The sequence below is a fragment of the Aquila chrysaetos genome, chromosome 24, assembly GCF_900496995.4.
Source record: "Aquila chrysaetos chrysaetos chromosome 24, bAquChr1.4, whole genome shotgun sequence".
NCBI lineage: Eukaryota > Metazoa > Chordata > Aves > Accipitriformes > Accipitridae > Aquila > Aquila chrysaetos.
This window is the reverse complement of record NC_044027.1, coordinates 2,330,444-2,356,663: the sequence shown is the minus strand read 5'-3', so window position 1 is coordinate 2,356,663 and position 26,220 is coordinate 2,330,444. Positions and strand designations below refer to the sequence as shown.

At 47.8% G+C, this 26,220-nt stretch overlaps 2 protein-coding genes and 1 long non-coding RNA gene across 5 annotated transcripts; 2 read left to right on the top strand and 1 right to left on the bottom strand.

The window, feature by feature from the left end:
* Positions 1-287: 287 nt before the first annotated feature.
* IL10 (interleukin 10) lies at positions 288-5,664 on the bottom strand. The gene is made up of 5 exons (XM_030001199.2): positions 5,276-5,664; positions 3,833-3,895; positions 3,366-3,518; positions 2,553-2,618; positions 288-2,249 (listed from the first exon to the last, which is right to left on the bottom strand). The coding sequence occupies exons 1-5, from the start codon at positions 5,432-5,434 to the stop codon at positions 2,157-2,159; spliced, it is 534 nt and encodes a 177-aa protein (XP_029857059.1). The 5' UTR covers positions 5,435-5,664; the 3' UTR covers positions 288-2,156.
* Positions 2,612-11,963, top strand: LOC115335476. 2 transcript variants are annotated; one of them, XR_005931355.1, is made up of 5 exons: positions 2,612-3,012; positions 3,390-3,533; positions 8,825-9,018; positions 9,770-9,872; positions 11,130-11,963. It is a non-coding gene; the product is annotated as an uncharacterized LOC115335476 (long non-coding RNA). The 2 variants fall into 2 exon arrangements; XR_003921441.2 differs by having other exon boundaries at positions 3,390-3,566.
* A 7,143-nt stretch (positions 11,964-19,106) lies between these two features.
* Positions 19,107-23,341, top strand: LOC115335166 (interleukin-20-like). 2 transcript variants are annotated; one of them, XM_030000494.2, is made up of 7 exons: positions 19,107-19,863; positions 19,973-20,766; positions 21,320-21,518; positions 21,630-21,695; positions 22,508-22,660; positions 23,066-23,140; positions 23,248-23,341. In XM_030000494.2, the coding sequence occupies exons 3-7, from the start codon at positions 21,339-21,341 to the stop codon at positions 23,323-23,325; spliced, it is 552 nt and encodes a 183-aa protein (XP_029856354.2). In that variant the 5' UTR covers positions 19,107-19,863; positions 19,973-20,766; positions 21,320-21,338; the 3' UTR covers positions 23,326-23,341. The 2 variants fall into 2 exon arrangements, with proteins under 2 accessions (XP_029856354.2, XP_040975838.1); XM_041119904.1 differs by having other exon boundaries at positions 19,107-19,897.
* The last annotated feature ends 2,879 nt before the right edge of the window (positions 23,342-26,220 follow it).

Below are 26,220 nucleotides of genomic sequence, written 5' to 3'. Positions count from 1 at the left end.
AGGCACACAACCAGTTATTTAACTGTAAAGGCTGCTCTGAAAAGGGCAATGGCTGAAACACTTGCTAGAGTTAGAGGCTGAAGAGGCTGGAGTGACCCACGCAGTACCTTGGGGCCAGTGTTCCTCTAGTGTAAGGAAAGAAATCACTGGCAGGTATTTTGCTCCAGCAAATTTTGTCAGAAATCTGCATTTAAATGTGAGGACCTCAGCCTTCTTGCTTCCCTGGTCATTAATGCATGCACGGCATCCTCAGTGGTCCTCCTCGCCCGGATCCGTGCCCACTGGGCTCCTCCCCGGCACGGTGACAGTGGGCACAGCACCTATGCGCTGGTACTGATTTACAGCCCTGTTAACAACTTGCAAGAACAGAACAGAGGCTTTACTCATTATGAGGTCTTTATTAGCAAAAATAGAAGATTTCTTTTCATACAGATAAACATGCAAACGTTCACACAGTGACAGAAGCCGTGTCCCCCGCCAACGCGCCCCCCCCCTCCCCCAGGAATGGAGACCCTGATGCTCTTGGCTCTCGCCACGGCTCCGGAGCCATCCTTGCTTCTCCTACAACACTGAAGTCAAGATGTTTGGTGGAAAAACGAGTACAGACTTGGCTCAACAGGAGCTTAATGTGTCCTAGTAAGAAGCTTAATTAAAGTTTTACAGTGTTTGGCTCCCGTGCTGCACTTGACCTGATGCCACCCAATTGCTTTCAGCGGAAGGAGCGACCCATGGAGAAGCATTCCTGCTTTGGGGCTGCCCTCGCTCTGGGATAACCAGTTCCTGTGTGGGCAGGCTGCCAGCAGGAATGCCCTTCTGTCACCATTAACTTAAAAATAGAATAAATCAAGTATAAATAACCTCTCTTCAGTGGTAACTTACAAAGCAAACAACAAACCGACAGTGTTTCATCACGTTGGTGCCCTAATACTTCTAAATATTAGAAGCATATGCCTCTGGTTTATGGCATTTTCCTGCCATGGGGGCACGCAGGAGACTGAGGCAAGGAGGAAGGGGAGCCCGAAACTCAGGAGCTCTCAGGGGCACCGATGCTGCTCTCGCTGCAGCCTCCCCTCCGTAGCACTCGGCCTCTGCGGCTCCTCGTGCGCAGGATTAGAAATAACACAAACCTGAATACTGTCAGTGCTGCGTGCAGCTTTATAAATTTGAATGCAAATTACCCAAGCCACCTTAAAATGGTGGTTAATTAAATATCCTCTAACTTCTAAAAGAGAAAAAAGAACCCAACAAAACAGCAAGTAAAACCCAATCAAAGACTGGAAAATAGTAAAATTAACTTTCGAAAGTGCAGGGTGGCCAACCCAGCAGCTCTGGAAGTCTGTCGTTAGCAACATTGAAGTCAAGTTCTATTAGAACCAAACATTTCATTCCTACTACTATTTTTTTCTTTAATCTGGACTAATATATAGGCTGAAGTATAGAGGTGGGCTTAACTGATCTATTGCTGTGGCATGATCGCATGTTGTTCACAGGAGTGCAGGTACTCCTCCACATTGCTTTGCATGCACAGGAGAAAAAAAAATGTCCTTGGTTACATTTATGGTTATTTTTCTCAGTGCAACGCCATGGCATAATTTTGAATATTTCAGCGCCTAATTCCAACTGCAGAAACAGAGGCAGTGACATTGTTACGCATAAAAATATTTGATTGCATAAATAAATAGAGGGGTAGAACGTGAGGAGAGTGCTCATTTGCTTAAAATTAAACTTTGCTGAACTCAGAGCTGGAATTGCTCCTGATCAGGCCACCGGGCGCAGTGAAACTGCAATCAGGATAAGCACTGCTCGTTATCTGCTCCCCAGAAGAATGCTTCTTTGGGTGTTTTGAAGCTATGACTAAAACAGCACTATCATAAACAGTATAAAAATATTGGACAATAAATAGTATTTCATAAGCTCATCACCCTTTTCTTCAAAAGATACTGTAAACATAAACACTGAGGTATTAGAAGTAATAAATATTAAATTCAGTTCTTAAAAAAATAACTTTTAAATACAATACTAAACTGGAAGTTATTGACCTGTAATTCTTGACTTGAACCCTAAGATAACTTAATCTCTCGTGAGCTCTTGCAGCCTAAAGTGATTTCTGAAAAAATAGAAGGATTTTGTGTGAAAGATGCAGACCCATGGACGTTTCACTTCCTTCTGTTCATCAGCAAGTACTCTTCGATGTAGTTGATGAAAATGTCAAACTCTCCCATGGCCTTGTAGATTCCGTGCTCGTTCATCTGCAGGTGAAAGCCAGATCTGTTTAAGTCTGACTGTGACGTTGTACGCGATGTACAATCGCTAGACGCATTCTCCACCCACCGACATCTCCAGCTTCTCTGCCCAACCCCTCAGGGGAACCCGCTGGCTGCTCCTTTGAGCATCGCTCTCTGGACTTCTCTGCCTTAAGTATTTATATAACTAAAGACTTTTTTGGCTTCTGTTCTCTGTCCTAAGTTGAAGCCGGCAGTAAAACCTACTGCCTTGCCCGAGACGGTGGGTTCTTCCCAACCTCAGCGCAGCCATGTGAGCGGGGACCTTACCTTATCAAACGTCTCCTTAATCTGCTTTATGGTTTTGCTCCTCTTCTCGCACGTAAAGAATCTGTGCTGCAAAGAGACAAGAGCAACGGCTTCAACCACACGGGTTTCCTTCCCGGGGCGCACGGCAGCCGCTCTCCCCTCCTCCTGCCCCTCGTCACTGCCGCCCCACCGGTCTCCACCTTCCCGTTCCCCGCGTGCGGCCGTGGGGCTCTGGGGCGGCGGCTGCAGCCGCTTTGCACCGACAAAAGCAACCCGGCGCGACCCGAGCCCGGACCCCGAGCCCTTTCCCAGCCCCGTGCCCCTTGCCGCCGGCCCCGGGTGAGGGCAGCCCTGCGGTTCTCCCTGCCCGGGGCAGGGTTCGCCCTGTCTGACTCAGCCTGCGGCGGGTGATGGGGTCACGGCCGTACCAGCCGCCGTTTCGGGAGGCATCGCCGCAGAGCCACGCTGCTCCGGCACCCAGGTAAGGGACAGACCCTCCACCCTCCCTCCCCTTATCTCTTCAGCCAGACTCTGTTGGATGGGGCTGGCTGTAAATAAGCGGTGCTCCTGACCAGAGCCGCCGAGTCGTCGTGATTTAGCTGATGAAAGCCTGGAGAGAGGGGGTTAGGACAAACCCCATCCTTACGGGCTCTGCCAGCCCCTGCCTGCCAGGAGCCCTGCTCCTCCGCACCATCCCGACACCCACGCTCCTGCCCCCTGCTCCTGGGAAGACCCACCACCCGCTCCCCACCCTGCGGCTGGTCTGGGACTGGCCCTGCCTCACCGGAGCATTGGTTTCATCCCCCCCCCCCCGTGATGCTGAGCCCCACTCACACAGCGCCTCATCGTTGCCTTCAGGCTCAGCAGCAGGTTGCCCAGGTCGCCCATGCTCTGCCGGTGGTGCGTGCTGGTCTTCATGGCGCTGGGCAGGACCTCCTCCGTGTAGAACTGCATCATCTGCGACACCGACTGGCAGCCGAAGCTCCCCTGGGGCGAGAGGAGGTAACTGCGTTGGGGCCGGCCACCAGCACCGACGTGCGTGGGTGTTTTTAAAAAATCAAAATCGCGGTGGCGATCAGAGCGCTTGCAGCATGTTAGCACCGCTGGCTGCAGCTGCCGTGGGGGGGGGAACCATGCGTCAGCCCTGCTGCAGACACACGTGTTACTGCTTGGCTGTGGAACTGTCCTTGTGTGACATTAGGAAATGCCCCAATTTCCAGTCTGCTTCCTTTCTTACAAAACACTGGCCGAAGGACGAAGAAGGGTGAGGGACTTCATTAGATGGGAATTATAATTCTTACCTTAAATTCATCCAGCAATTCGGAGCTGAGCAACTGGATGCTAAGTTCATCGTCTTTTGATTGCTGTAAAAGGATGCAATGGAAACATGAGCTTTACTTAGACAGGCAGTCAACACTATTTTTCACTTTGCCTTACCAAACGATCGTTTTGCTTGTTTGCGTTTACGGTCTCCCTGAAGCGAAGGCTCAGAGCACCCAGCACTCTTGTGTGCATTGCACAGTCACACCGGACACAGGAGTCACCAATTCTTTGGTCCGTAACCTTGCAGTGCAACGACCATCAGGTCAAGACAGCAAGATAATGAAATCTCAAACCTCAGTACCATCGATTTTGTTAGTGTGAAACTCCTCCCGCCGGCTGCCAGCGCTGCATGCTCGCTTCAGCTGCAGAGGGTGTTTATGTAAGTGCTGATGCAAACCCCACCGCTCTTCAGATAGGCGTCAAAGTTACGGCAGCCCCTGGAAGCCAGGTAATCCAGCCCAGCCTGGCTGCCTGCCGGCAGGAGGGGTTAATCCCCCTGGTTTTGTTACCTAAGTCTCCAGTCAATGGGGGAAAAGGGATCGAGCTGCAGAGGGTGTTTGTTCTTGTGGTGCCTCTGTTGCACCATCAGCTCTGGAAGCTCAGAGAGCTGCGGTGGGGTGAGCTGGCACCACCCAAAGCATCACCCCATGGCACCGAGGTATTTAAAAACTTTCCTCAGAGGTTAAAAATATTCCTTCCCAACATTAACTGGGAGATTTACAGCAAGCTTTAAATGGCCATCACATTAGCTTGAGATTTAATCTGGAGAATTATCTTGTTTTCTTGCTAAAACACACTGACAACAACTAAAATAGTAACAAAGATGCGACCAACCATCTCTATCGGTACTGATGCAATGACAAATGCTCGAGCACATCTTGTGCTGCTTTCTCGGCAACCCTGAGGCTCCCGTTAGCTGCGATGCAAAGCAGTGACCTTTTACAGGCACCAAAGCAAGTGCTAGTTACTGTAGTGTTTAACCAGTCATAAAATACCATTTTCGGGCTTTTGTGGTTCTTTCAAAGAAGAAGTCTGTAGCAAAAGATTTCCCTTTCCACCTAGCATTGACTTCAGCGAGGCCGGACCTCGTTGCCCTGAAGAAAGGACTATTTCCTTCCGATTAATTCAGTGAATAATTTGGTCTGCAACATTTAGGAGGAAGTCTGGCTAGTAAGGTGCACAAAGATTCATTATGAAATCTCTTGAGTTCATTGTAACTAAAACTAGGAAGAAAAGCCTTGCATGTTGTCTCTCAGCGTGCAATGAAACTGAACTTCTCTTGCTCACCCCCATCGGCCCGTTACACAATGCACGACCAAATCGTTTCTGCCAGGAGGAAGCTGTCTTCCCCCTCATCCAAATCACTGAACTTTGCAAAAAAGAGCAAAATGAGAAGAAGAGACTAGCAGGCTTATACTTACAAAATAATCCTTAATTTCCTCAAACTTGATCCTCAGCTCTTTGAGCGTTGCAGGCAGGAGCTCCGAGAAGTGGAGGCAGCTGGGGTGGGCAGGCGAGCACCTGGCAGGCAGGGTGCTGGCAGCCAGGAGCAGCAAGACCAGGGCTGAGCAGGTTTGCATGCTGTGAAAGGGAGCGGCTTGCCTCTCGGTCCAGCTCTCGGCTGAATTTCACAGGACGGTAAAAAGCAGATCTGCAGCCTTCACCTTGATGGAGCCCCTAATTTATACTCTCAAAACATCGCTCAATTTCCTCTCCCCATTTCCTGGCGAGCAATATTGGGGTTTTAAGTCATTCATTAAACCCAAATGTCACTTGGGTTTCCCGTCAACTTGGTTTCCTGTTCTCTTGACCCCCCTTCTCTCCTCACACCCCATCAAATCTTTTGTGCTTAGACTCTGCATTTTTTTTTTTCATTGCTTGCTTCTTGTAAATTTAAATGTGGCTAAAGAGGAAAGCTTCAGATATAATGCGAAGAAGAAAAGGTGCTGTGTGAGGTTACTTCTGTATTCTCACAGTTGCTTTTTATTTTTAGATGAATGCCTATTGTTAGGGGAAAAAAAGTGTTTCTATTTTTAAACCTCCATATCAAACCTGCACTTAGGATCCCCAGCACCATGCAAAATTCAGCAGCGTTGCTTTTAATGAACCTGCACAAATACATTGTCACCTTCTTTGGCATTCTAATGCTCTACTGCAAATACAGATAATAATCTTAAATCTTGATTTAAAAAATTTTTTTTCAGTTAACGCATACGTCTGTTGAAGTCAACGTGAATTTTCACTGCTTTCAGCAAACTCAAAGGCTATGCTCCCAAACTTCGGCCGGTGTTGTGCCTGACTGCCAACGGGATTGGTGCTGTGACGTGCCGGGATGCGGTGGAGGAGCCCAGCCCGGCTGGGCTGTGCTGCTGCTCGGGTCCCTCCGGGCTCGTGCACGGCTGCCTGGCCGCTTACCCACAGCAGCTGGGTGGGAGCAGGGTTTGTGCCATGGGGGCCACTGGCTTAACATCGGTGTGTGGTGTTAAAGTGTATAAGCAGGTCATGAACTCACGTTTCTGGCTTTTTAATCCGATTTCGTTTCCTAGAAATGGATGCGAGCCCCATCCAAGCAACCCAGTGCTGGCTCTATGAACCGGGTGTACTGTGTTAACTGAGACTTATTGTCCCAGCTCTGATAAAATTACCATTTCAGAGCTGAAGATAATTCCTCTGACGTGTATCGTTTTCCGCTTTCCTCTCTTTCATGCTCTCTTTGTATATATATCAGTACACACACCCTTGCTTCCTTGTGATAAAGATTGCACTGATGAATTTGGGAATCTGTTGTCTGAGAAAGAGAAAGTGGAGATGAAGTTGGCCTTTCAGAAATCAGAGGGTTTTCTTTGAAAGCTCCCGTGTTATTTTGAAATAGTGCATTCTTCCCAGCCTGCCTCCAAAACATTGCTTTGGACAAATCACTTCAATTCTCATTTCCTTCACCGCACTGAACTTCTTTTAAGTAGAATTTGCAAACCTCTGTGCAGGACCTTGTTGCAAAAAAAATGCTGGAAAAATGCAAAGTATTGTTGGTTACCCTATGTTTAGATTTTTTGTGTTTCCAGGAGCAAAAGAGAGGAATGTTTGGTATACGTATGTATGAGTCAGAGTAAAGGGGATGAAACATTCGTAATTGAAGGGTTTGAGGTGGAGACAACGTGGGATTTTGTGTTCTGATTTGTTTTCCTTTTGTTGTTGATGTTGCCTCTTCCAGAGGAGATGAGGAAGCCTGCTCCTGGTGAATCACTGCAGGCACACTAGTTTATCTGAATGACAGTGTGTGTCATATTTGGTGACCCATTTTTCTTCCCCTGCTCTAACACAGCCGCCAGCAAAAGCTATCAGAAAGGAGAAGAGTGAGCAGCGGCAGATGGCTCAGACAAAACCGAGTAATTTTAAACTCAACCCATTTCCACTGGTAGCATCCCACCTTTCACCGCTTCCCCCTTGGCTCCCACCCTGGGAGATTTTTTGCTTGTTTTGGATTAGCTCAAATCTGCCATGGGTCGATAAAGCTTCACTGCCAAGACCTGGACGGCTGCTTAAGTTTCATCAGGGCATCAAAACTGATGTGGTAAGGTCAGTGGGTGCGATGCTGTCAGGAGGCAATGCCCTGGAGCGGGTCCGTGGGCAGCCTGGCCCTCAACCACAGCCCGGAGCGAAACCCGCTCCCTTTGGTGAAGGATGCAGCCCCGGGCGCTCCTCTGCACATCGGGTCCCCTGCAGCAGAGGGGTCACTCTCAGCCTCAGCTGTAGGTTTGGGTGCTGGTATTTTTGTGGGATACTAACAAAGGCTCTTTGGGCACAAGGGAATCACCTCTGCCGTCAGCGGGAGCCGGTGCGGCAGCGGGACGGCACCGGGAAGCCTCCTTTCTTCCTGCCGAGGAGCTGAGCGCTCATTTCCAAACTTCTCTTATTTTGAGCAATCTGTGGGTCTCCATTAAGTCATTTCAGCTTGACACCCGGAGTGTGCAGAGCGGTTCTCAGTCTTGTGCAATTCCCTCCTCTCTGTTTTGGAACCTGGTTTGTATTTTTTTTTGATACGAGCGTAAGCCAGATGTGTCCATTCCACAAAGGAAACTCTGGCCTGCGCACGGATGATACTCTGCTGTGTTTACCTGTATTTCCTTTGCCGTGTCAGAGATCTTGACAGTGCAGTTTCGCTCTGACTCACTCTTGCTTACTGCTGTGGAAATGCATTGACTCTGCAGTACTACGAAGTGGTTGCATGAATGAATAAAGCACCTTTTCCTAAAGAGTGTCCGGGGGACGTGGGTGTATTTCTAAACCTTTAGGAAGCAGCTTTCATGTTTGCCAAGAAGATTGTTTCAGGAAGGAAAGAGTGTTACTCAAAAGCCATTCATACACTTTTACCCCACCTCCCACAAACTTCTAAGAGCTGCATGTTCACAAGAAATACTCAGCAGGACAGCAGAATTGCGTTTCTGCGGTAAAACAGAGGCATTTAGGCAAATGCTTTTTCCCCCACAGCATGGCATGTGGAAAGGTTTGTCCTGGACGTGATCCTGGGCAACCTGCGCTGGCTGACCCTGCACAGGCAGGGCTTGGGCTCGGTGGTCTTCTGAGGTCCCGTTCTCTGGAGCAGGCTGGCATCTCACGCCTCTTATTAAAGGGGCTGCCTATGTGTGTAGCTTTTCTTAAGTTGGCAAGCTTTCATGTGGGTGGTTTTTACATTTTTTTGCCTTCTTGGTCTCTGTCATTGCTTTCGGACAAAGGAACACTGTGTATTTTATGCACTATCTATTCTAGATATAGCTTGAAGGATCCCCTAGATTTCCAGGCTATCATAATAATGTGTTTCTTTCTTTCCTTTTTAAAAATTCCCCATTTCTCATCCCTTCAGGTTTGGGAGATCTGCTGTCAGTGATGCTCTGGGGGAAGCAGTGACTTGGTGGCCTTTTGCTCACCTTGTGTGAAAAGCAGTTTTGAAGCAATGTTCTTTCTTCTCTCAGCAGCCTCATCGCTGATGACTAACAGTTCCTGATGGGTGAAGCATAAAGTGGAGTGCCCTTTTTTTTTTTTTTCAAGAATTTTTTTTTGCTGGCAAGGCATGACGTTGAATTTTTCACTTCTGGAAACCTGCTTCCTAGCACCTTTGTAGCACCCTTGTCAGAATTTGCAATGTGACTCATATCGACCTCAACAGGTAAATCCCAAATTACTCTTTGGAAATTTAACCAATGTCACTGTTTTGTCTTGTAACATCTAAGTGTCCAGAAACAGGTTACTAATCATGAATAGAAGACGTTATTGTGACCTCTAATGTGACTTCTCATATGACATAGAGAGAGCCTTACATAAGAAGTTCTTAGCAGTCCCAGAACTTCCATTTGATCTAAATCAAGCTGGAGTCATCACATAAAAGCATCAAGTAATGGAGACTTCCTCTCATCTGTAGATTCAGTGTTTTGGTGATTAACTTAGCTGAGAAATATTTGCACTTTTTTAATTGCGTACATAAAACTCCCAATATTTGGAAGCCTGCTGCAGCCTATAAGGCAGACAGAGAATAACATCCCTATTCAATATCCTGCCCTGGGATTTCAGGGTGCCCTCTGCCAACCTAGAAGAGCGAGCTCTGCTTTTTTCCCCCAGGTTGCATGTACTTTGCCATTTTAAGCCACTCGGCGAGGGGTGCACGGAGTGGTGGGTGAGGTCGGTGCTGCTACAATATCCTCTTGTTGCTGGTTCTTCTAACGAGCCCATTGAAGCAGCATCACGCCGCCTGCCAGGAGAGTGATGCTGCCCTCGTCCATGCGAGGCTATTTTCTGCTCCACAAGGCAGCAGTTACAAATGGAGGTGTTATTACCTTTCATTTCTTTTCTTTTCTCCTGAAATAAGTTGTTGGCAGGGATTTTCTGACGCTCACAGCCCTGTCCTGTTTCTGTCCTTATAGAAACCAATGAGATCTCAGCACTGGCGTTTCAGGGAGTGGGGAGTACGTATTCCGAGCGAGCAGGGAGGATGAACGAGGCTTTCTCAGACAAGTTTGTTTGCAGGTAAGTTAAGAATGTAAAAGTATGCAAAAACCCCATGAATATAAGGTCCGTTTTGACTTACCCAAATATTTCTTGCACTGCCTTTTTTTGAGCATCCTACAGAGGCAATTTTGAGTAACTCCTGTCTTGAACAAGTCATTTCACAAGTGCTGTTTTGATGAGTTTCTTTTTTCTAGTTTTGGTATTATTGGGGTGTGGATCTTCTGGAGAGTATTGTCTTTGTCATGATTTAGCATCAACGTGCTGACCGATGTAACAAATACAAACTCTTTATAGTTATGAATGGTCATAAGACAGAAACTAGTTATCACGGTTTGAGAAATCAGATAATGCAAACCAGCTGCTCAGAAACGTAACATGACCGTCGGGGTCAATTATGGAGGCAACCTCACTCAGTTTCCACAGCGGCATCAGGCCCTCGGCCTGAAGCCAAACATCAGGCTGGGTCACTCACGCAGTGGAATTTTGAGATGTATTTTTGCACGGTGCCAAGCAGCTTACGCTGCGGCTTGAGAAATCCCGGGCTTTCTTTTCCACCCCCCAACTCGCAGAAAAACATGTGCCACAGCTGGCGATGCCGCACGTGATGGCACGTGATGGCGGATCAACCCCGGTGCCGCAAGGGATGCTGCAGCATCACCGGTGCCGCTGGGGGATTTCCCACGCGTCCCCGCTGTGGCTTTCTGCTCCGAAATCATTAGTGTGATAACGCCATGGCCCCTGGGACTCTCCTGCGAGCCGTTCCGTACAGGCTGAAGCCCGGGCTCTGAGCCGATGCGTTACTCAACCAGAAAAGAAATAGTGATGGCCGTGCAAGGCTGTATTCAAATCTGACATTTCGGAGGCCCCTCTGAGAAGCCAGGGCAAAAGGAACAAGTTTCATCATGTGGATTCCCAGAATAATCAGCCTGGAGGCTGCTGATACTGCTGCCCTTTCAAAGAAAAATGCAATAAAACAGAATTGCTAGGTTTTTTTTTTTTTCCCTGTTGAATTTGTTTATTTTAAGTTGAGGAATTTCTAATTAACAGCCTCAGCACAGGGTACGTGTCCAGCTGTGCCATGGGTAGGGGGACGAAGAATAACCTTAGCTTGACCTCACCTATGTAAGCAGAGATTTTCTGATTAAGAAATGGTCCATCAGATGTGCTTTTCAGAGATTTTGGGCATTTTAAATATTTTGTTTATAACTTTCTACCTCCATGTCTTCAGATCCCCCTTCTGTTTTCTCTCTTTTTTTTTTTGTTTGTTTTTTACAGAGAGAATGGGTGATGTAACCTGGCTGTTTCTCCAATGAGGTATCTTAATTACAGAGACCCACAGAAAATGTGAACTTGAGTTATGAAAGCAGTAGAGTTCAGCATTTGAAAAGCTATTACTGAAATCGCTTTGGTCCCAGGGGTATGACCTGCTTCCCTGCATGGGAGCTGGGGTGTCTGCTCCGCTTCTGCTCAGCACTGGTCTCACTGCACTTCTTCAGCAGTTTGCCCAGGATTTATCTTTTTGTGGAAGTCTGAGGAAGGTTTACTTCGGTAACAGGATCAGGGACTTCTGTCCCTTTTTGGTTATTGTGTTCCATGTAGTTTTTGAGGGCTGTAACTAAGAAGTGGAAGATGAAGCTGAATGGTGGAAAACCCCTCTCGCTGAAAATGGTGCTTAAAAAAAAAAAGAAAAAAAAAGAAGAAGAAAAATGATCTGAAGCAAACTTCCTCTGCTAGCTGTCTCCTGCCTGTCGGGAAAGGAGAGATTGGCAATTCATCGCCCACTCCTCGGAAGAGTCTGGCAGCGTGTTTGCTGAAAATATAAAGTCAAATGTAAGAGCTGCAATCCTTGCAATGCCCCCGATTTATATTTATGGCTAAAAGGGGTTTTGCCAGTTGCTTTGTGCAGCAGGGAAATGTGCTGCAAACGACTGAGTCTTCAGTTTTCCACCGAGACCAGTGGATGCTTTGGTTAGCAGAGGGCTGTGACCCGGGCTGCGGTGGGAAGACTGGTGTCCCACAGCCAAACCAGTGCTCCCTGTGTGTGCCGGGATCGGGGCAGAGCCGTACGGGGTGGGGGTTGATAACAGGATAAACCTCTGGAAAAATTAACCTTGCCTCGTAGCATGATTTTCCAAGAATTTCGACCTAGAAGCGAGCGGTGGCTGCAATGGATGGTGAAAGAGGTGGGTCTCCCAGCGCCGAGGACGGTGCGAAGCTGCCGTCGGCTCGGGGTGGGACAAACCCTTTGGTGCTTTTGGGACGTGCAGGTCTCAGTATACACCTTGTGAATGGGGGTTCAGTCCTGGGGGGGCTGGCGGAGCCCCGGGGCAGCCGGTGTGGCAGCTCCTGCTCATCCCGGGGCCGAAACCGCGTCCGTGGGAAATCCGGTGCTGTGCCCGGCCCCGTTTCATGGTGTGTTCGCAGCAGCGGTGGCTCTGCCTGCACACCTTCTGGAGAGCACCCTGAACTGAACAGGAGGCAGCACTCTCCCCTTCCACCTACCCGGCCACCCTGCAGAGCTCAAAGAAGAAATCATCCCCATCAGTCCCGGGAAGATGGTGCTCTTACCCTGCGGGTACAGCTCACGGGGGCAGCTTTCACCTCCTAAACCCTCCTCTGGTGCCCCGATGGTTTTGCTCCCCGGGCCATTTGCTTGGGACACTGTTTGTCGTGCCTGAGCTCTGCGCTGCTCCTCGTTAGGCGAGCTGTAGCTTCGTTCGTTAGCCCACCGTTCTGCGTGAGCAGCTCCAGTGTGGGGAGGGACGCACCTCTGCCAGGGCAGCCTGGATGAAAGGAGTTTTGCAAACAGGAGGTGGGAAAACAGCGCAGGAGACTTTCCAACGTGGGCTTGTCCTCGTGCCTGCTCCCGGGGGTTTGGTGCCAATTTGCCTGGTTTTTGCTCATTTCTGCAGGACGTGCATTGTCAAATAAGGTAGGAAGGAGGGATGCCAAGTGGCTGTGACTTGCCAGCAAGAGCCCTTTTTGCTGTCCCCCCCCTCCCGTCTCTCTCTGCCCCCAAACCGGGGCGGGAGCAGGCAGAGCTCTCGGCCCTGCCCGCCGTCGGCGTACCTCCACGCGGGTTCGCATGCATCCAGCACCAACGAAACCAGCTTTGGCCCCTCACGGTTGTGAAATTGAGACTGATTCAAGTCCTGAGTTAATATGTACTCAGGGCAATATTAACCCAGCCAAAACTGAAACTTGTGTTTAAGAGCTGGGTTATGTACAGAATCCACAGCTAATTTACTGAAACATAAGTTTCAGTTTTGGTGAAAGCTAAATCTATGACAGCTCTGACTGGCTATTGGAGTGATTCATTTGCTCCCCAGATAATTCAAAAATTGAGCTGATAGCAGCGAGCACTCAGTTTCTCCTCTATTAGGCATCATTTATTGCCTGCACCATCAGCACATTTTACCCTCCCGGGCAAACTCAGGCGCCATGTGGGACAGCCGGCTCGATTGCTTGCTCAAATCCCAGGCCAAGCCCAATTTTCTAAAAAATGCCCTGCGTGACTTTTGCTATCACATCAGTTTTCAGTTCTTCCAAAAATAAGGATGGGAGGAACACGAGAGCTGGGTGATAGGTCCACGCATTTCAGCAGACCGTGGTCTGGTATCTGCCGTGCTGCTGCCTGGAGCCCGGTGTCGGTCTCGGTGGCAGCGACAGCGGCAGTGCATGTGATGGATGTTTCTCTTCTCTCCTGGGCATCACTGTGATTATTTGAAAAGCCGCGCCATTCAAAGCTCTGCTGGAAGCTTTGGAGGAGGAAGGGGGGGCTGGTTTGGTATTTCAACAAGAAACAGCCCCTCTGCCAAGCAGTGAGCTTGCTTAGCTGTGCCTCGTGTAAGTTAAAGTCTTTGCTGTTGCTTACCTGGGAGTGCAGATGCTTAGCCCTGGTAACTGCGCACGGGCTAATGTTCTATTCTGTGTGATTATCTTTCTCTTTAAATCTCTATGCGCTGCAGAAAGCGCCAGATAGCTGATGCCATTTTCTGTGACTGTCCATTTGAATTTTCAAAGTAAAGGACTTACTTCAGCTTTGGTTTTCTGAACATTAACAAGCCTTTTCCAAAGAAGAGCCCGTTGGTGGGGAACAGCACCCCAGAACTGCCTGCACAAGCTCTTCTGTGAGTCATGGGAGCATCCATGGGCTTCAGCTGGGGATCCCCAGGCTCACGATGGAAAATCCCTGACCTTGGAATGAGCTATTTTCTTCAATTTTGGCTAATTTTATTTTTGTCTCCTCCTGGGTTCTCTGCCTCCTGTCTCTTTTAGATTGCCCACTTTCCAAGGTGCAAACTTGCTCTATCAGCAGCATAACCCAGTGTCCGTGGGACCCCCCCAGGAGTGCAGGAACAAGTGAAGCATCACGATGGCTGGTAATGCAAATTATGATTGTAGTGCTAATTGCAAGAGAGAAAAAAGTTCAAAATTAGAAGCAAGCATAGTAAACAAATCTAAATTCTTCAGGGAAGATGTGCATGGGGGCTTCTTGTGGTTTTTGAAACTGGAAGTCTGACTTGCTTAGATCATTCTTCATATTCACTGATCACAGCTCTCTCCCTCAGAAAGACCTTTCAAGAAAGTTTCATTTCAGTGTGAAATATTGGTCCTCCCAGCAGCGCACAGCCTCGCAGGCCACCAAGGGTGCTTCTCAGGCAGCTCGAAATCTTGACTGTACTTCAGCATTTTCTATACATTGGCATTACATTTGCTTAGAGAAGCCCAATTGCTAATATGTCAGATGCCCGCATCAAAAATCTTCTGAAACCTCCTGGAAACTGAAAAAGCCTCATTCATTAAGCCTGTGTTTAATCTCATTGGCAGATTTGAGTCTTTGAAATATATGCACATTTGAAGACCAGTGCAAATCTTGGCACGGGTGTTGGGCTTTGCATCGTTTTCTCGTGGACACTTCTGTTCATCTTCAATGGCAGGGCAGTGCTTTTCAGGCAACTATACCCCAATTTGTGCTGAAATAGCCAATTTCCTCAACATGGTGGGGAAAAAAACCCCCATCAAAATTCATTCTCTGACTGGGTAATCTTGCTGAAACGATCACAAAAGAATGACATGTACCCAAGCAGTGGGCTGCTAAACCTTTTGGATAACTCCTGAGCTATTGCAGTTTTGGGGTGAAAATTTCCCAGGAGCAATTTGATTCTCCAGCCGGTTCTCCTGAATTTAGCAGGAATGTGTTGAACTCCCCTGGGCTGGTCCCTAGCGTCACACACAGCTCGTGCACTTGCCTGATTTTCAGCACCGTGGCACTTCGGCTGGACTCACCACTTTCTGAACACGCACTTTGCAGAGGAACCCCCGGGCACCGACGTGGCTGCTGAATCCCAAGGGCTGGACAGTTGAAGAAAAGCTAGCAGGAGCTGCTCTTTAGCTGTATTAGTAAACTGTAAAGACCTGAAATATGCATTTCCCTTTGGGGAAGATGCCATTTATGATAACCAAAATATGAGTTCACATTTTATCAAAACAGGGGAAGCAAGTATCTAACCTTCAACACCCCCCAACCTGGTGACTAAATTAATGGTTTTCTGCAGAACAGATATGTCGGTGTACAAGATCCTCCACCACGCTTTTCCCCTTCCACAAAGGTGAATCTTTGAGGGGGGGGGGGGGGGGAAGCACTTTTTTTTTCATTTTTCTTTACCCTCTTTGGTGAAATCCTGGCTTGGCAGCAACACTGCCATTGGTGAGTCACGCAGATGAGTGTCACATCTGCTCCGTGAAGGCGGTGGCTGAGGCAATGTCATTTTCTGTGACGTGCAGCCCTGCACAGCCGGGAGCTGACCGTGACCCGGCCGAGGACATCCAGCGAGGACGGGATGAGCCCAGGGCCACCCACAGCAACGGGGGTGGTGGTCCCCGGGGGAGGTGGCTCTCTCCCATTTCTGATGAGGCTTGCACCCGGGGACGTCCTGGGCTGGGCTGTAGGTAACAAGAAACAGCAGAAACAGCCCCAGAGGGACAAGCACGGGCAATGCCCTAAACCAGGATGATTCAGATATCGTCTTAGGGTGGGGGACATTCTGCCAGGCTCTCCCAAAGTCCCTTAGCCCCTCAGCGCTGGGAAAGTAGCTGCTCTGCCCACGAAGGGAGGTCCTAAAGCTGCTGAGAGCCCCGTGCGCCGTGAGCTGCTCGGGAAGAGATCCTGGAAAAGAGCCTGAAGTTTTGCTCCCTTGGCTTCAGACATCTTTTGAGCCTGACTGAATGAAAGTTGCATTTCATTAAGCTGAGCCGTGCTTAGCCTGTTGCTCCTTAAAAGGCAGTAGTCAGTGTTTGATTTTCAGAATTGTTCAAGTGGTTATGGTTAGAAACGTGAGCGAGAAGAGGGCACACAATGTACCACACCTATCAGCCCATAACTCCTTGCAGTTTTTTCTGAGTCATTCGTTGAGTTTACCGAGAAAAACAATTTTTTACTTTTGTCAGCAGCACCACAGAGCTGGGGCTGAGCGAGTGGCAGGGCTGGCGAGCCTGCTCGTCCCTGGTTTCTGTTGATAATGAACTACACTAATTAAGAGGGAGAAGAGCAGCCAGATTTTCGGAGGCTGGGAGAGGGCGCTGCCAGCTGTGGAGCACGTTTCCATCACGAAGAGCAAAGCGCATCGGTGCAGAAGCTAATGGAAATAGTTATGACAGGGTGGGTGACACCCATCTGGGTGCTGCTGTGAATCCCTGGGTTTCAAGAGGACTGTGCCAGATTAGCACTTGTTCAAATGAGATTTGAAATGGGATCTGGATCGGAGGGCCAGGTGATTGCTTGACAATAAAACCTCTGACTTTTAAGGCGCTGAGAACTACTCAGAGCTGCAGCGTAGCACCACTGCTGCAGTCAGTCTTCCCATTAGTGCCCAGCTATGATTAGGGTAGGGCTGTCTGACAATGTACACCACTGCAGGTATGTAAGAAATTACTCTAGTGCATAAAACCCAAGTGGAAACATTTTCTTCTGCCTGTGGAAACAGAATTATGTTCCTTTGGCAGGGGTTTTGGTGAGCTACAGTATTACCAGGAGAGATGTAAAATTCTACAAGCATTTTTGTTTCACGCAGCCGAGTTAATTTTTGCAGATCTTTTCCTGATGGATGTCAGGAAGAGTTCCTGAGTTCTGTTATTGTTGCTGGACTTTGTTATTAAGTCTTGATTTTTCTTTTATTAAAATTACTGGAGGCATTTCTATCATTCACGTTGTCTAGTTCTGTGGATCTGTGTACAAACCACTATCAACCTCATATCTGAAACGCTGGTATACCTGAAGCTGCAGTGAAATATGAGTAATGACAAAGAATGGCAAACCAAGAATGGTCTGTAAAGTATTATCAGATCTTACAGCATGCAACTACATTGAAATGCACTATTGAAACTGGTACCTTATCACTCTGAAGCACTTTACTGGAAACCTACTGTTAATGTGTGCGTGTGGTCAGTTCTTGACAGCATGGCTCCTTCAGATCTGAACAGCTTGATTTTTTTTTTAAGGATTTTTTTTTAGGATAAAACAAAAGCTTTTGGATATCTGAAGTGAATAAATGTGGAGTTGGGTCAGCAGTGGATCACACTGAGCAGGACTGCAGTAACTCACGGTAAGTGGCGTGCACAGGGCATGGCTCTCCAGCCCCAACGCTGGAGCAGGCTGGGAACTGCTGCTGAGTTTCCCGACGTAACCGCTGTCGGTGAGTAGGTGTTTTGTCTCCCGTCATGCTCCCAGGCTCTCCAGGAACGTCTGCTGTGTTAGTCATTTCAACAAGCCATTTGTCTGCAGCAGTCTGGTGCTTTCTGCTGTTTTGGAGATGTTTCCATTACGATAGCAGCGATGCCAGCTCTGCACGGTGAGGTGATGCGGATGCTGCCGCCTGCTTGGCAGGGTGAGGCTGAGCATCGGTCCTGGCAGCGGTCGGAGCTGCCGAGAGCTGGAGCGGTCCAAGAAGCTGCTCCGAGGGTTGTTTTCCAGGCTGCACTGGGAATGTTCCCTTTGGCCCCACTGGGCTTCTGGCCCCTTTTGTGCCTTTTCGAGTCGCATCACTGCAGACGTGAGACGTGCAGGAGCTGTGCTGCTCACCACGGACTTTGTGTAAATGATTTCTCAGACAAGCTAATGATACATGGCGCTTAGTTTTTAATTGCCTAGCATGATGGCAGCTGGCTAACAACCCCCGATGCTGCCTTTGCTTGTTATTTGGGTGGTAACTACTTGTCGTGTGCCCTGTCACAATGTGCCTACCATAAAATTCCAAGGGAGGAGCCCTCCCCTGTTAGCGGGGAGTTGCCTGGAAGGGTTCCCGGGGAAGGACCGCTTCCCCGCTCCCGGCACGCTCCCCAGTGCTGCTGTACGCAAAAGGCTTAATTATTCTGAGAGCGCCTGGGGGAGTCAGTTCCCATTTTACTATCTGAGCTCATCTGCAGCGTCACACTGCTGTGTTTCAGAAATCCCTATTTCTCCTTTTCCTCTTCCTTCCCAGAGCATATGAGAAATGGCTTGCTGTTTTATTGAGGATATTTTCATGTCGTCGTAGCTGGCAGGTAGATGAGAGCCTCCCTTAGACAGGCTGCCAGGGGAAAGCCAAGCCTGGGTGATTTGCTTCCCTCAGGACTTGGTCCAATACACGCTGAGATCCCTGCTGATGCCATCCCATCTGCTCCAAAAAGCAAGGTTTTGGACCTCCCCCAGGTCCAGCACTTGGGATAATCAATCACCATCATTGCACACATACTTCAAAAATGAAAAACTATCTGGATTGTCTCCCCCCTCTCTGATGTGGTCATTCTCCTCCTTGCCCTTGCGGTGAGGGTCATGCTATTGCCTCCGCTTTGCAAATAGTCAGTCACGGGACAGAGAGGCCAAGGGACGCCGGCCCGAGACCCTGCAGAGGTCTGTAATGGAGCAAGGCCCTGGACTCCAATAGTATAACATTTCACTCCTGTTCCTGTATCACCCCAGCATCTTTCCTCCACCAGCCTGGCTGGCAATTTTTAACCCATGACTGTTTCTTGCCTGCTGGCATTTGGCTGACCTGTCTTGAGCATCAGTTCAGTTACCAAAAGGAAAAAAAAAAAAAAAAGAAATCCCTTCTTCTCATCTGCAATTTACATAATTAAGTAAGAACTCATTGCCTCTTCCCTCGTTTCCTCACCAAAGCTGGGTGTGCGCCGGGCTGCCTGGGAACGCTGCTGGTGCCGCTTCCTCTGCTCCAGGCAAAACTTTTGCTGCAATTACAAGCAGCAGCTGGGAATTGGGGGAGGAAGGCAGAGATTAACAACCTTGTGCTGCTGAGGATCCCTCCAGCACCTCAGCAAGGGCAAATGCAACCTGCTGCAGATTTGGACCTGCCTTTTGGCTGTTTTATGGTGTGGAGGCACGGGGATGAGGGAGGCATGTTTGGGGTAGTTTCAGCAATACTGTATGCAATACTATGACTAGCCTGGGCATAAAATCTATTTGCCTAGTCTTCCCCGATGACGGATATATGCTCAAGATTGAGCTTGGTTATCAATAAATTACTCACCCAGCAAAACTTTCTAGAACAGCCCTGGCCCACAGGCAGTGGCACACAAGATCTACCCGCCTTGCAACAGGCACAGGCTCAGACTGCTGCTCTCACCCAGAGCATCGTGCCTGCTCCGGAGGTTGGCTGTAGGATTAGAGGAGTGTCTTTGCCACCTCCATGCCCTCTAAGTCCATCTGACCTTCTCTCCTGGGTACAGGTAGTCTAAGAAGGTTTTTTAACTGCTCGTTTTTGTTTGTAGACAGAACTTAGCTACCTCCAGAGGGGTTACAGAAACAACCAAACTAGCCTCAGAGCCAACAGCATGGTGAACCACCTGGGTTTTGCACCAGTACTGCCATATTCATGTGACAGCATGCCCCAGCTGGCAAACCCTGGTTCCCTGGGGACTGTCTGGATCTGAAATGTTGGTATGAGAATATGCCTGGTGTGCTCGAGGACCTTGGGTGCATCAGTTTTGCTCAGCAGCTAATGCTTGCAGCAGGGTAATCATAGACTTTGCAGTCAAAGTCTTTGCTGGTGGGTAAAACTTCCCTGCTGCCGCTGGGCTGGTGGGCTTTTAAAGGTCAGAGTGAAATTTCTGTCCTTCTGCAGGGTGACAGCTTTGGACTGTGCATAACGATCACCTAAGTCACCCGTGCTCCTGAAAACCAAGTGACTTCTTCTGGCACCGCGGTGGGAGCTGTGTCATCCCAAAGGCCTGACCTCTCGTACCTGTGCATCTCTGGTCTCCAAATACCAGGGACGTGCCGATGGAGAGAAGCGTCCACCCACCTGAGGAGCAAGCCTGAGAGCAGGGTCCCCCGTACGCGGCGGGTGAAGGCCCCGTGTGCCAGGACAGTGATGGAGAAAGGTCTTGCCAACTTTCTGAGTCACGCTACTTTTACTAGCGCACCATGTCCCATTGCCAGAAACCCTCCCACCTTGGGGTGTTTGGACCACTGGCATCCCGGAGGGGGTGATGCCGCTCGGCTTCCCACATCCCAGTGCCTCCATGAGGAGTCGGGAACGGCCCCTCTCCAGGAGGGGCTTGCCAGCGCGGCTCCGTGCCGAGAGGAACACCCGAGCTTGGCATTTTGGGGACGTAACCCCCATGATGGTCCCTCCTTTTGGTCGCGTCCTTCTTCCTGAATGAAAAATGACACAGCAATGCCAAGATTTCCCGCCTCCATAGGTTAGGGAAACACCTGTGGGTGAGAGAGTTTGTCCCTTTCACTAGCTCATTAATTCAGTAAATTACAAAGGGAAATACATGCTGGGAAAAGCAAGAAAAATCCCAAAAGTTAATCCAAGAGTTATTTCCTCCCGATACCTGGATAAAAACGTGTTCTTTGGAGCTCTTCAAGTCAGACGTCAGCAAGACAGGTGAACCCACATCAAAGAACAAGGTAAAAATACTGATTTTATCCTTTTGCTCTATGTGCTCATGGATATTTCCTTGTATTTCTATAATGTGCCTCTGAAATGTTTTTTTTTTTTTCATTAATAACTGTAAATTTCAGTGCTAACAGAACTTGCATTTGAAGTAGGCTATTTCTGAGGAAAAGTATTTTCTTTTGTGATCAGACTTGGGGATCTGCTGCTTTCAGCTGCAGTTACCTCCTGCTGCTTCTGAGTCAGTAGACTTTTAAAAATTTAATTTAGCTGTATTTATTTTCTGATCAAAATTTTTCAGAAGAACTTTTCCTATTTACATGCAAACTTTTACTGGTATTTTATTTTTTTTTTCTTTCTTTTTGGATCTTCTGTTAAAAATTTGGTTTTATTTGATTTTTTTCTCTTGCACATGGGGAGTAAAAAAGAAATGGGTAAGAGATACTAGTCAGCATGGGTTTTTTTAATACATGTGTACAGGTGCTTTATAAACATGTATATTTTCATAAGCATCACAACTGTGTTATTTAGGAAAGATACCAAGGCAATATTGTCTTCCTTGAACAGGTCTCCCAGGCAGCTGGCCATGCTTGCATCCTGCCGTAGCATGAAGGGATCCCACTTATTCCTCTGCCTCTTCTCCATGTCGTGCTGGTTGAATTTGATGCCAGCAGCTGGGAACAAAATCTTCCACTTTGGACCCTGCAGGATTTCAATGAGCATGACTGAGATTAGGTCTGGTTTCACAGCAATTAAAGCCAACATCGTAAGTATTGCTCTGGGCTCCTGTGGAGCCGGGGAAGATCTTTAGTCGGCTGCTCCCGAAGCCCCTCTGGAGCCAGCACGTACCTCACCATCTCTGTCTTCTCCCGTGCAGCAAGCCAGAGACCCCATCAGGACCCTCAGCATCTTGTCTTATCCACATTCTCTGCACAAAGTTAAGGTGGGTGTCCTTAGCGTGTCTCCAGCTTTTCTCTGAATAATTTTGACCAGCTAGCATCCTAACACCAGTCATGAGGTGTGCCAGCTGAGGGCGTTTAGGGAAGTTGTTCAATACTATGGCTTCTTCTAAGTTCCTGCAAAACACAGACACTGAGCAGGTCAGGGAGGATAAAGTGATGCGGATCACGTATACGAGAAGAGGTGGGTGTCCTACTGCCGGTTCCTGCCCCTGCGGCAGACTGCAGCGCACAGGGCTTTCACCCTGACTGTCTTTCCAGAAATGGTGGGCAGAGATTATTTTTTTTGTTGTTGCATGTGATGCTCCAGTTACAGGAGCTTTAGCTGCGGCTTCCCACCTCCTCCGTCAGTGGAGACATAGCGAGGTAAATCAGGATTTGGGTGGAAAGCTGTCAAAGAATCTGAAAGCAGGTGAATGTGATCTTGGGAGGTAAAATATATTATAAATAAGTATTTTACAGCTCTCTCTTACACTCTAAAGCACTAGACATGGGCCACTGCTTCAGGTCTCAGCATCTAATACCCAGCTACAAAATCAGCTATTTGTTGTGTTGACTCAATGAGGCTTGCTGAGGATGGGTCTCCTGGAAGATCAGTCTAAAATAATTTCCTACATATATTATCAGTTTATATCAAGCATCACTGAAAAAGCTTTATGAGTCAAAACATCCCCCTGTGCTCAGCTACCGTGCTTGGTGTTAGAGATGTTTTTTTCTAGAGGGAGGTAGAAAGGTTGGTGACTGCAGGTTTATAGCACTTTGGAAGACATTTTAAAAATGAAATTTATTCCTTAAGTCTTCAGATAGATGCTGCATCACCCACCACCTCTTCGACTTCTACGTGGACAAAGTTTTCAAACACTGCAAGACCGAGGATTCATATGTCAACCGAAAAATCAGCAGCATAGCCAACTCCTTCCTCAGTGTGAAGAGGAAACTTGGGCAGTGTGTAAGTCTTGGGTATTGCTACAGTTTAGTTTAGTCTTTTAGTATTTGGTATATAAATAAACCTAAGCATTTTATAAAGTTACAAAATCTTTATTTATAAAAAAGGTTTTGACAAGAATACAAAGAAGCATGATGTAAAGAGTGTGTGTGTCCGCTGAGAAATTTTTATACTTGCCCACTCATCAGCAAACTCCCATATTAGTTCTCAAGAACAATACTTTTCCTGTCCCTCTGTCTATCGAAGTAAACTCTGTTCTTAGCTGAAGTCTGATTTAAGGACCAGCAGTCTTTTCCACAATTTAACAAGGTCTCAGTCTATACAGTAATTTCCAGCATAATTAGAAACTGATCTCTTATTTTTAAAAACAAACCCCCAAAACTAATGAATTCTATCTTGTTTTTCTAGCATGAGGAAAATAAGTGCCTGTGTGGACAGGAATCCACTGAGAAATTTAAGCAAATACTTGCGAACTATGAAGGGGTAAGTTGATGACTAAGTCTAGTAATTACTGCAGATATTCAGATTCTTTTTACCTTGGGTTGTACTCGCTATCTTCGCTTACAACTTGTTCCTTTATATCATTTCAGCTGAATGTCACATCTGCAGCAATTAAATCCCTCGGCGAGCTGGACATCCTACTAGACTGGATGGAAAAATCTCATTAGAGAGCAGAAGGCATTAATGACCCACCAACGGCTGGGGCTAATGAAGCTGCTGGTACATTGCACATACCTGCGGTGAACGGGAAAATAATGTGCTGTATCAGTGCAGTTTCTCACTGATTGCAGATGCGTTCATCAAACACTGAGTGTTTTGTTAGCCAGGTACATAGGTGAATGCATCAGCAGAGTCTTGCATGGAAATATAGAGTTTGATCAAATCAGCATAGCACTTGCTTAGCTGACTTCTATCAAAGGATGCTCTGCAAGGGAAAATCTAAAAGGGTTTCTCTTGCTAGCAGGCATAAGCTGTGATCATTTAATAAAAGTATTGTTTAAATTATAAAATTTTTGTATAGAGAATGTACATTCATGGGTGCTAAGTGCCCGCTGGAACAACTCTGGTGTAGTTAATGCTGCAGAGCAGCGCTCCTAAATCTGGGCTCAGTCTTATGTGACTGCTCCTGCTGATTGATCTGGCTAAAACAAGGTGCACAGTGTGACAAAAGCTTCTAATAATAGGTCCTAGTGGGTATGTCAGGCCTTAGAAATCTGTGTTTCCTTTTGAGATTGTATTTTCTGCCTTATCAGTAAAAGAAAACTTTCTATGCAAGATATGTGGTTGCTGAATAGAAAAAGGTTCTTGTATGTACTGTGTAATTTACTGACACTCGGTAGTAAGTTTTGTGGAAATCTGTTGCAATTACTGTAAATAAACCCTACTTGAAACTGCGCTGAGTCTGTCAAAATTCTGAGGAATTATATGTTTCTTGTTGGCAAAATTTTCTGAATTCACTGTGGTGCCCTTCCATAGCAGATACTGTCACTCCTAGTATCCCAGAGGTGATGCATCTTTCCTGGCGTGCCAGAGAGACCAAAGTTTAGACCTGGGTGATACTAAATCAGCCAAGCTTGTCCCTGAGACTATTTTTATTGCGCATTATGTATAGCTCTGGTCTGTTTTCACCCATTTGGGGCTCTTTTAGCCACCAGTGACTGCACACGTGTTGCTGGTACTCACTGATTCTGCATGCTCTAAATCCCTTTTCCACTGTGTTTTCCCACAAGGTGTTAATACATGTATCGCTGTAGTATCTGACAGTGGCAGAGGCCTAATGTGTTAGTACATGAACCCAGACCACCCAAGTCATCTCTCCCTGCAGCCAGGAGGTGTTATGCACTCCTGGTGTCAGGGCCCAGGTAAATGCTGCTTATTAGCACAAGCCAGAGCAGTCGGATGTTTATGTCCCTGGCAGCACTCTAGTCCTAATATTTCAAGTGATAAAGTCCTACTGTTGCATTCATTAGACATAAGGCTTGAGTAAGACTAGAGGGTAGATCTCCGACTTGGTGCATTTTGCTCCAGGAATCAGCTAAGCTGAGCAAGGTGTACCAAAACTGCTGCCAGCTGTGTTGGCATGAGCACAGCCAGGGCACTGTGTGCTCTCCCCTGGCTCTGAGCAGCTCTTATTGCTGTTAGGGTCAAGTCTTTCCTTCTAGGTCTGAACCATTCGGGCTTGCACAAACCTCTTCTCAGCACCTCCGATTCCCATGGGACAGCCCAACACTCTCCAGCTCTCCCTTTCCTGCCCGCGGACATGGCCAAGCTTCAACAGCTGGGATGGACGGAGGGCTGGCTGTTCCCAACTTGGGCAATTTCTAGTGATGCTACAGAGGTGACACAGGGAAGGCGTTAGCTGCAGAAGAAGCTCTTTAATGGGATTTTGTTACTATGGAATAAAGTGCTCATGTCCTCAAGGAGAACCCAGTTACTGCTTTGGTTACATCCCCATCACAGGAGGATGCTGGTCAAGACCTCCAGCAGCACACTGGCATCACCGGAGCCTTGCGTCAGTCCGGTGAGCGCTGTGCCTTTCATCAGGCACCAGCACAATGAGGAGCTGCAGAGGAGGAGGAGACTCCTTGTCTCTTCCCAAAAAGGCCCGTTTGGTGACCTGGCTGGGTGAGCTCACCAGCATTTGCCTATGGCGCATCTGCATGTGCTTCATGCTGAGCAGGATTTGGTGATTCACTTTTAAAAGAAAGATTTCCTTGATTGCTGACTATCCTTCCTCAAATATTTGCGTATGCCAAAGGAAAGCCTCTCAGGGCTTTGATTTCTCTTAATTTGCTTTCTCATGGGTTTTTGCTGTGTGACTTTCATTTGTCCTGGTGCCAGGGCACGAACGGGTGAATACATCCCTCCACGTGCTGTCAGCATCACAGAAGCCGATCTTTCAACACCATCACCTTTGAAATCAACCATTGAAGAATAACGTATCTTGCACACACTGTGATTTTCTGTTAAAGAAAAACCATTAGGAATGAAGCGGTGATGCAAGGAGATACCACAGCTCGTCACTGACCAAATGTTTGGCATGTTTGGCAAACAGTCTCGTGAAGGAGATGGGGCTGCTTGGTGAGGTCCCTGTGGACCTTCCCATTGATTGTGGTGGGCTCTGGATCACAGCTTGAGTGAGAAGTGTGGGTTTTATTCCACATCCTCAGCTTATGCTGTCACAATTATTATTATTTATCAGATTTCATTGATTTTGTATCCTGTGCAGAGGGTTGCATGCCTCAATCCATGCGTGTTTTATTGCTTTCATGTCAAACTAAGTTTACTCTTAGCACTGCAGCAGCCCAGGGACATGCCTCTTTGGAAATGAGGTGCCAGATGGAAGGTGTCAGCGGTGGGAAGCAGCAGGAGCCGTGGGCAGGCAGCTGCCGGGGCTGAAGGGTGCAGGCAGAGCCAGCTGGCAGGATGCTCAGCCCACCCATGTTTCTTGGCCCTTGCACCTTTCCTGGGAGTTTAGCTCATTCTCGGTGCTCCCAACGCGGTGTGGGAGGAGCGGAGCTAAGAAAAGGATGCCGGCGGGCAGGCTGAAGAGGAAGCGGATT

What these genes read in the sequence shown, in the direction of transcription:
- LOC115335166 (XM_030000494.2), top strand. Translation starts at nt 21,339, where the DNA reads ATGCTTGCATCCTGCCGTAGCATGAAGGGATCCCACTTATTCCTCTGC. An exon ending in ATTCTCTGCACAAAGTTAAG is followed by an intron (nt 21,696 to 22,507) that starts GTGGGTGTCCTT and finishes TTATTCCTTAAG; the next exon opens with TCTTCAGATAGATGCTGCAT. An exon ending in TACTTGCGAACTATGAAGGG is followed by an intron (nt 23,141 to 23,247) that starts GTAAGTTGATGA and finishes ATATCATTTCAG; the next exon opens with CTGAATGTCACATCTGCAGC.
- IL10 (XM_030001199.2), bottom strand. Translation starts at nt 5,434, where the DNA reads ATGCAAACCTGCTCAGCCCTGGTCTTGCTGCTCCTGGCTGCCAGCACC. An exon ending in AATTGCTGGATGAATTTAAG is followed by an intron (nt 3,519 to 3,832) that starts GTAAGAATTATA and finishes CTCTCGCCCCAG; the next exon opens with GGGAGCTTCGGCTGCCAGTC. An exon ending in AGGCAACGATGAGGCGCTGT is followed by an intron (nt 2,619 to 3,365) that starts GTGAGTGGGGCT and finishes GTCTCTTTGCAG; the next exon opens with CACAGATTCTTTACGTGCGA.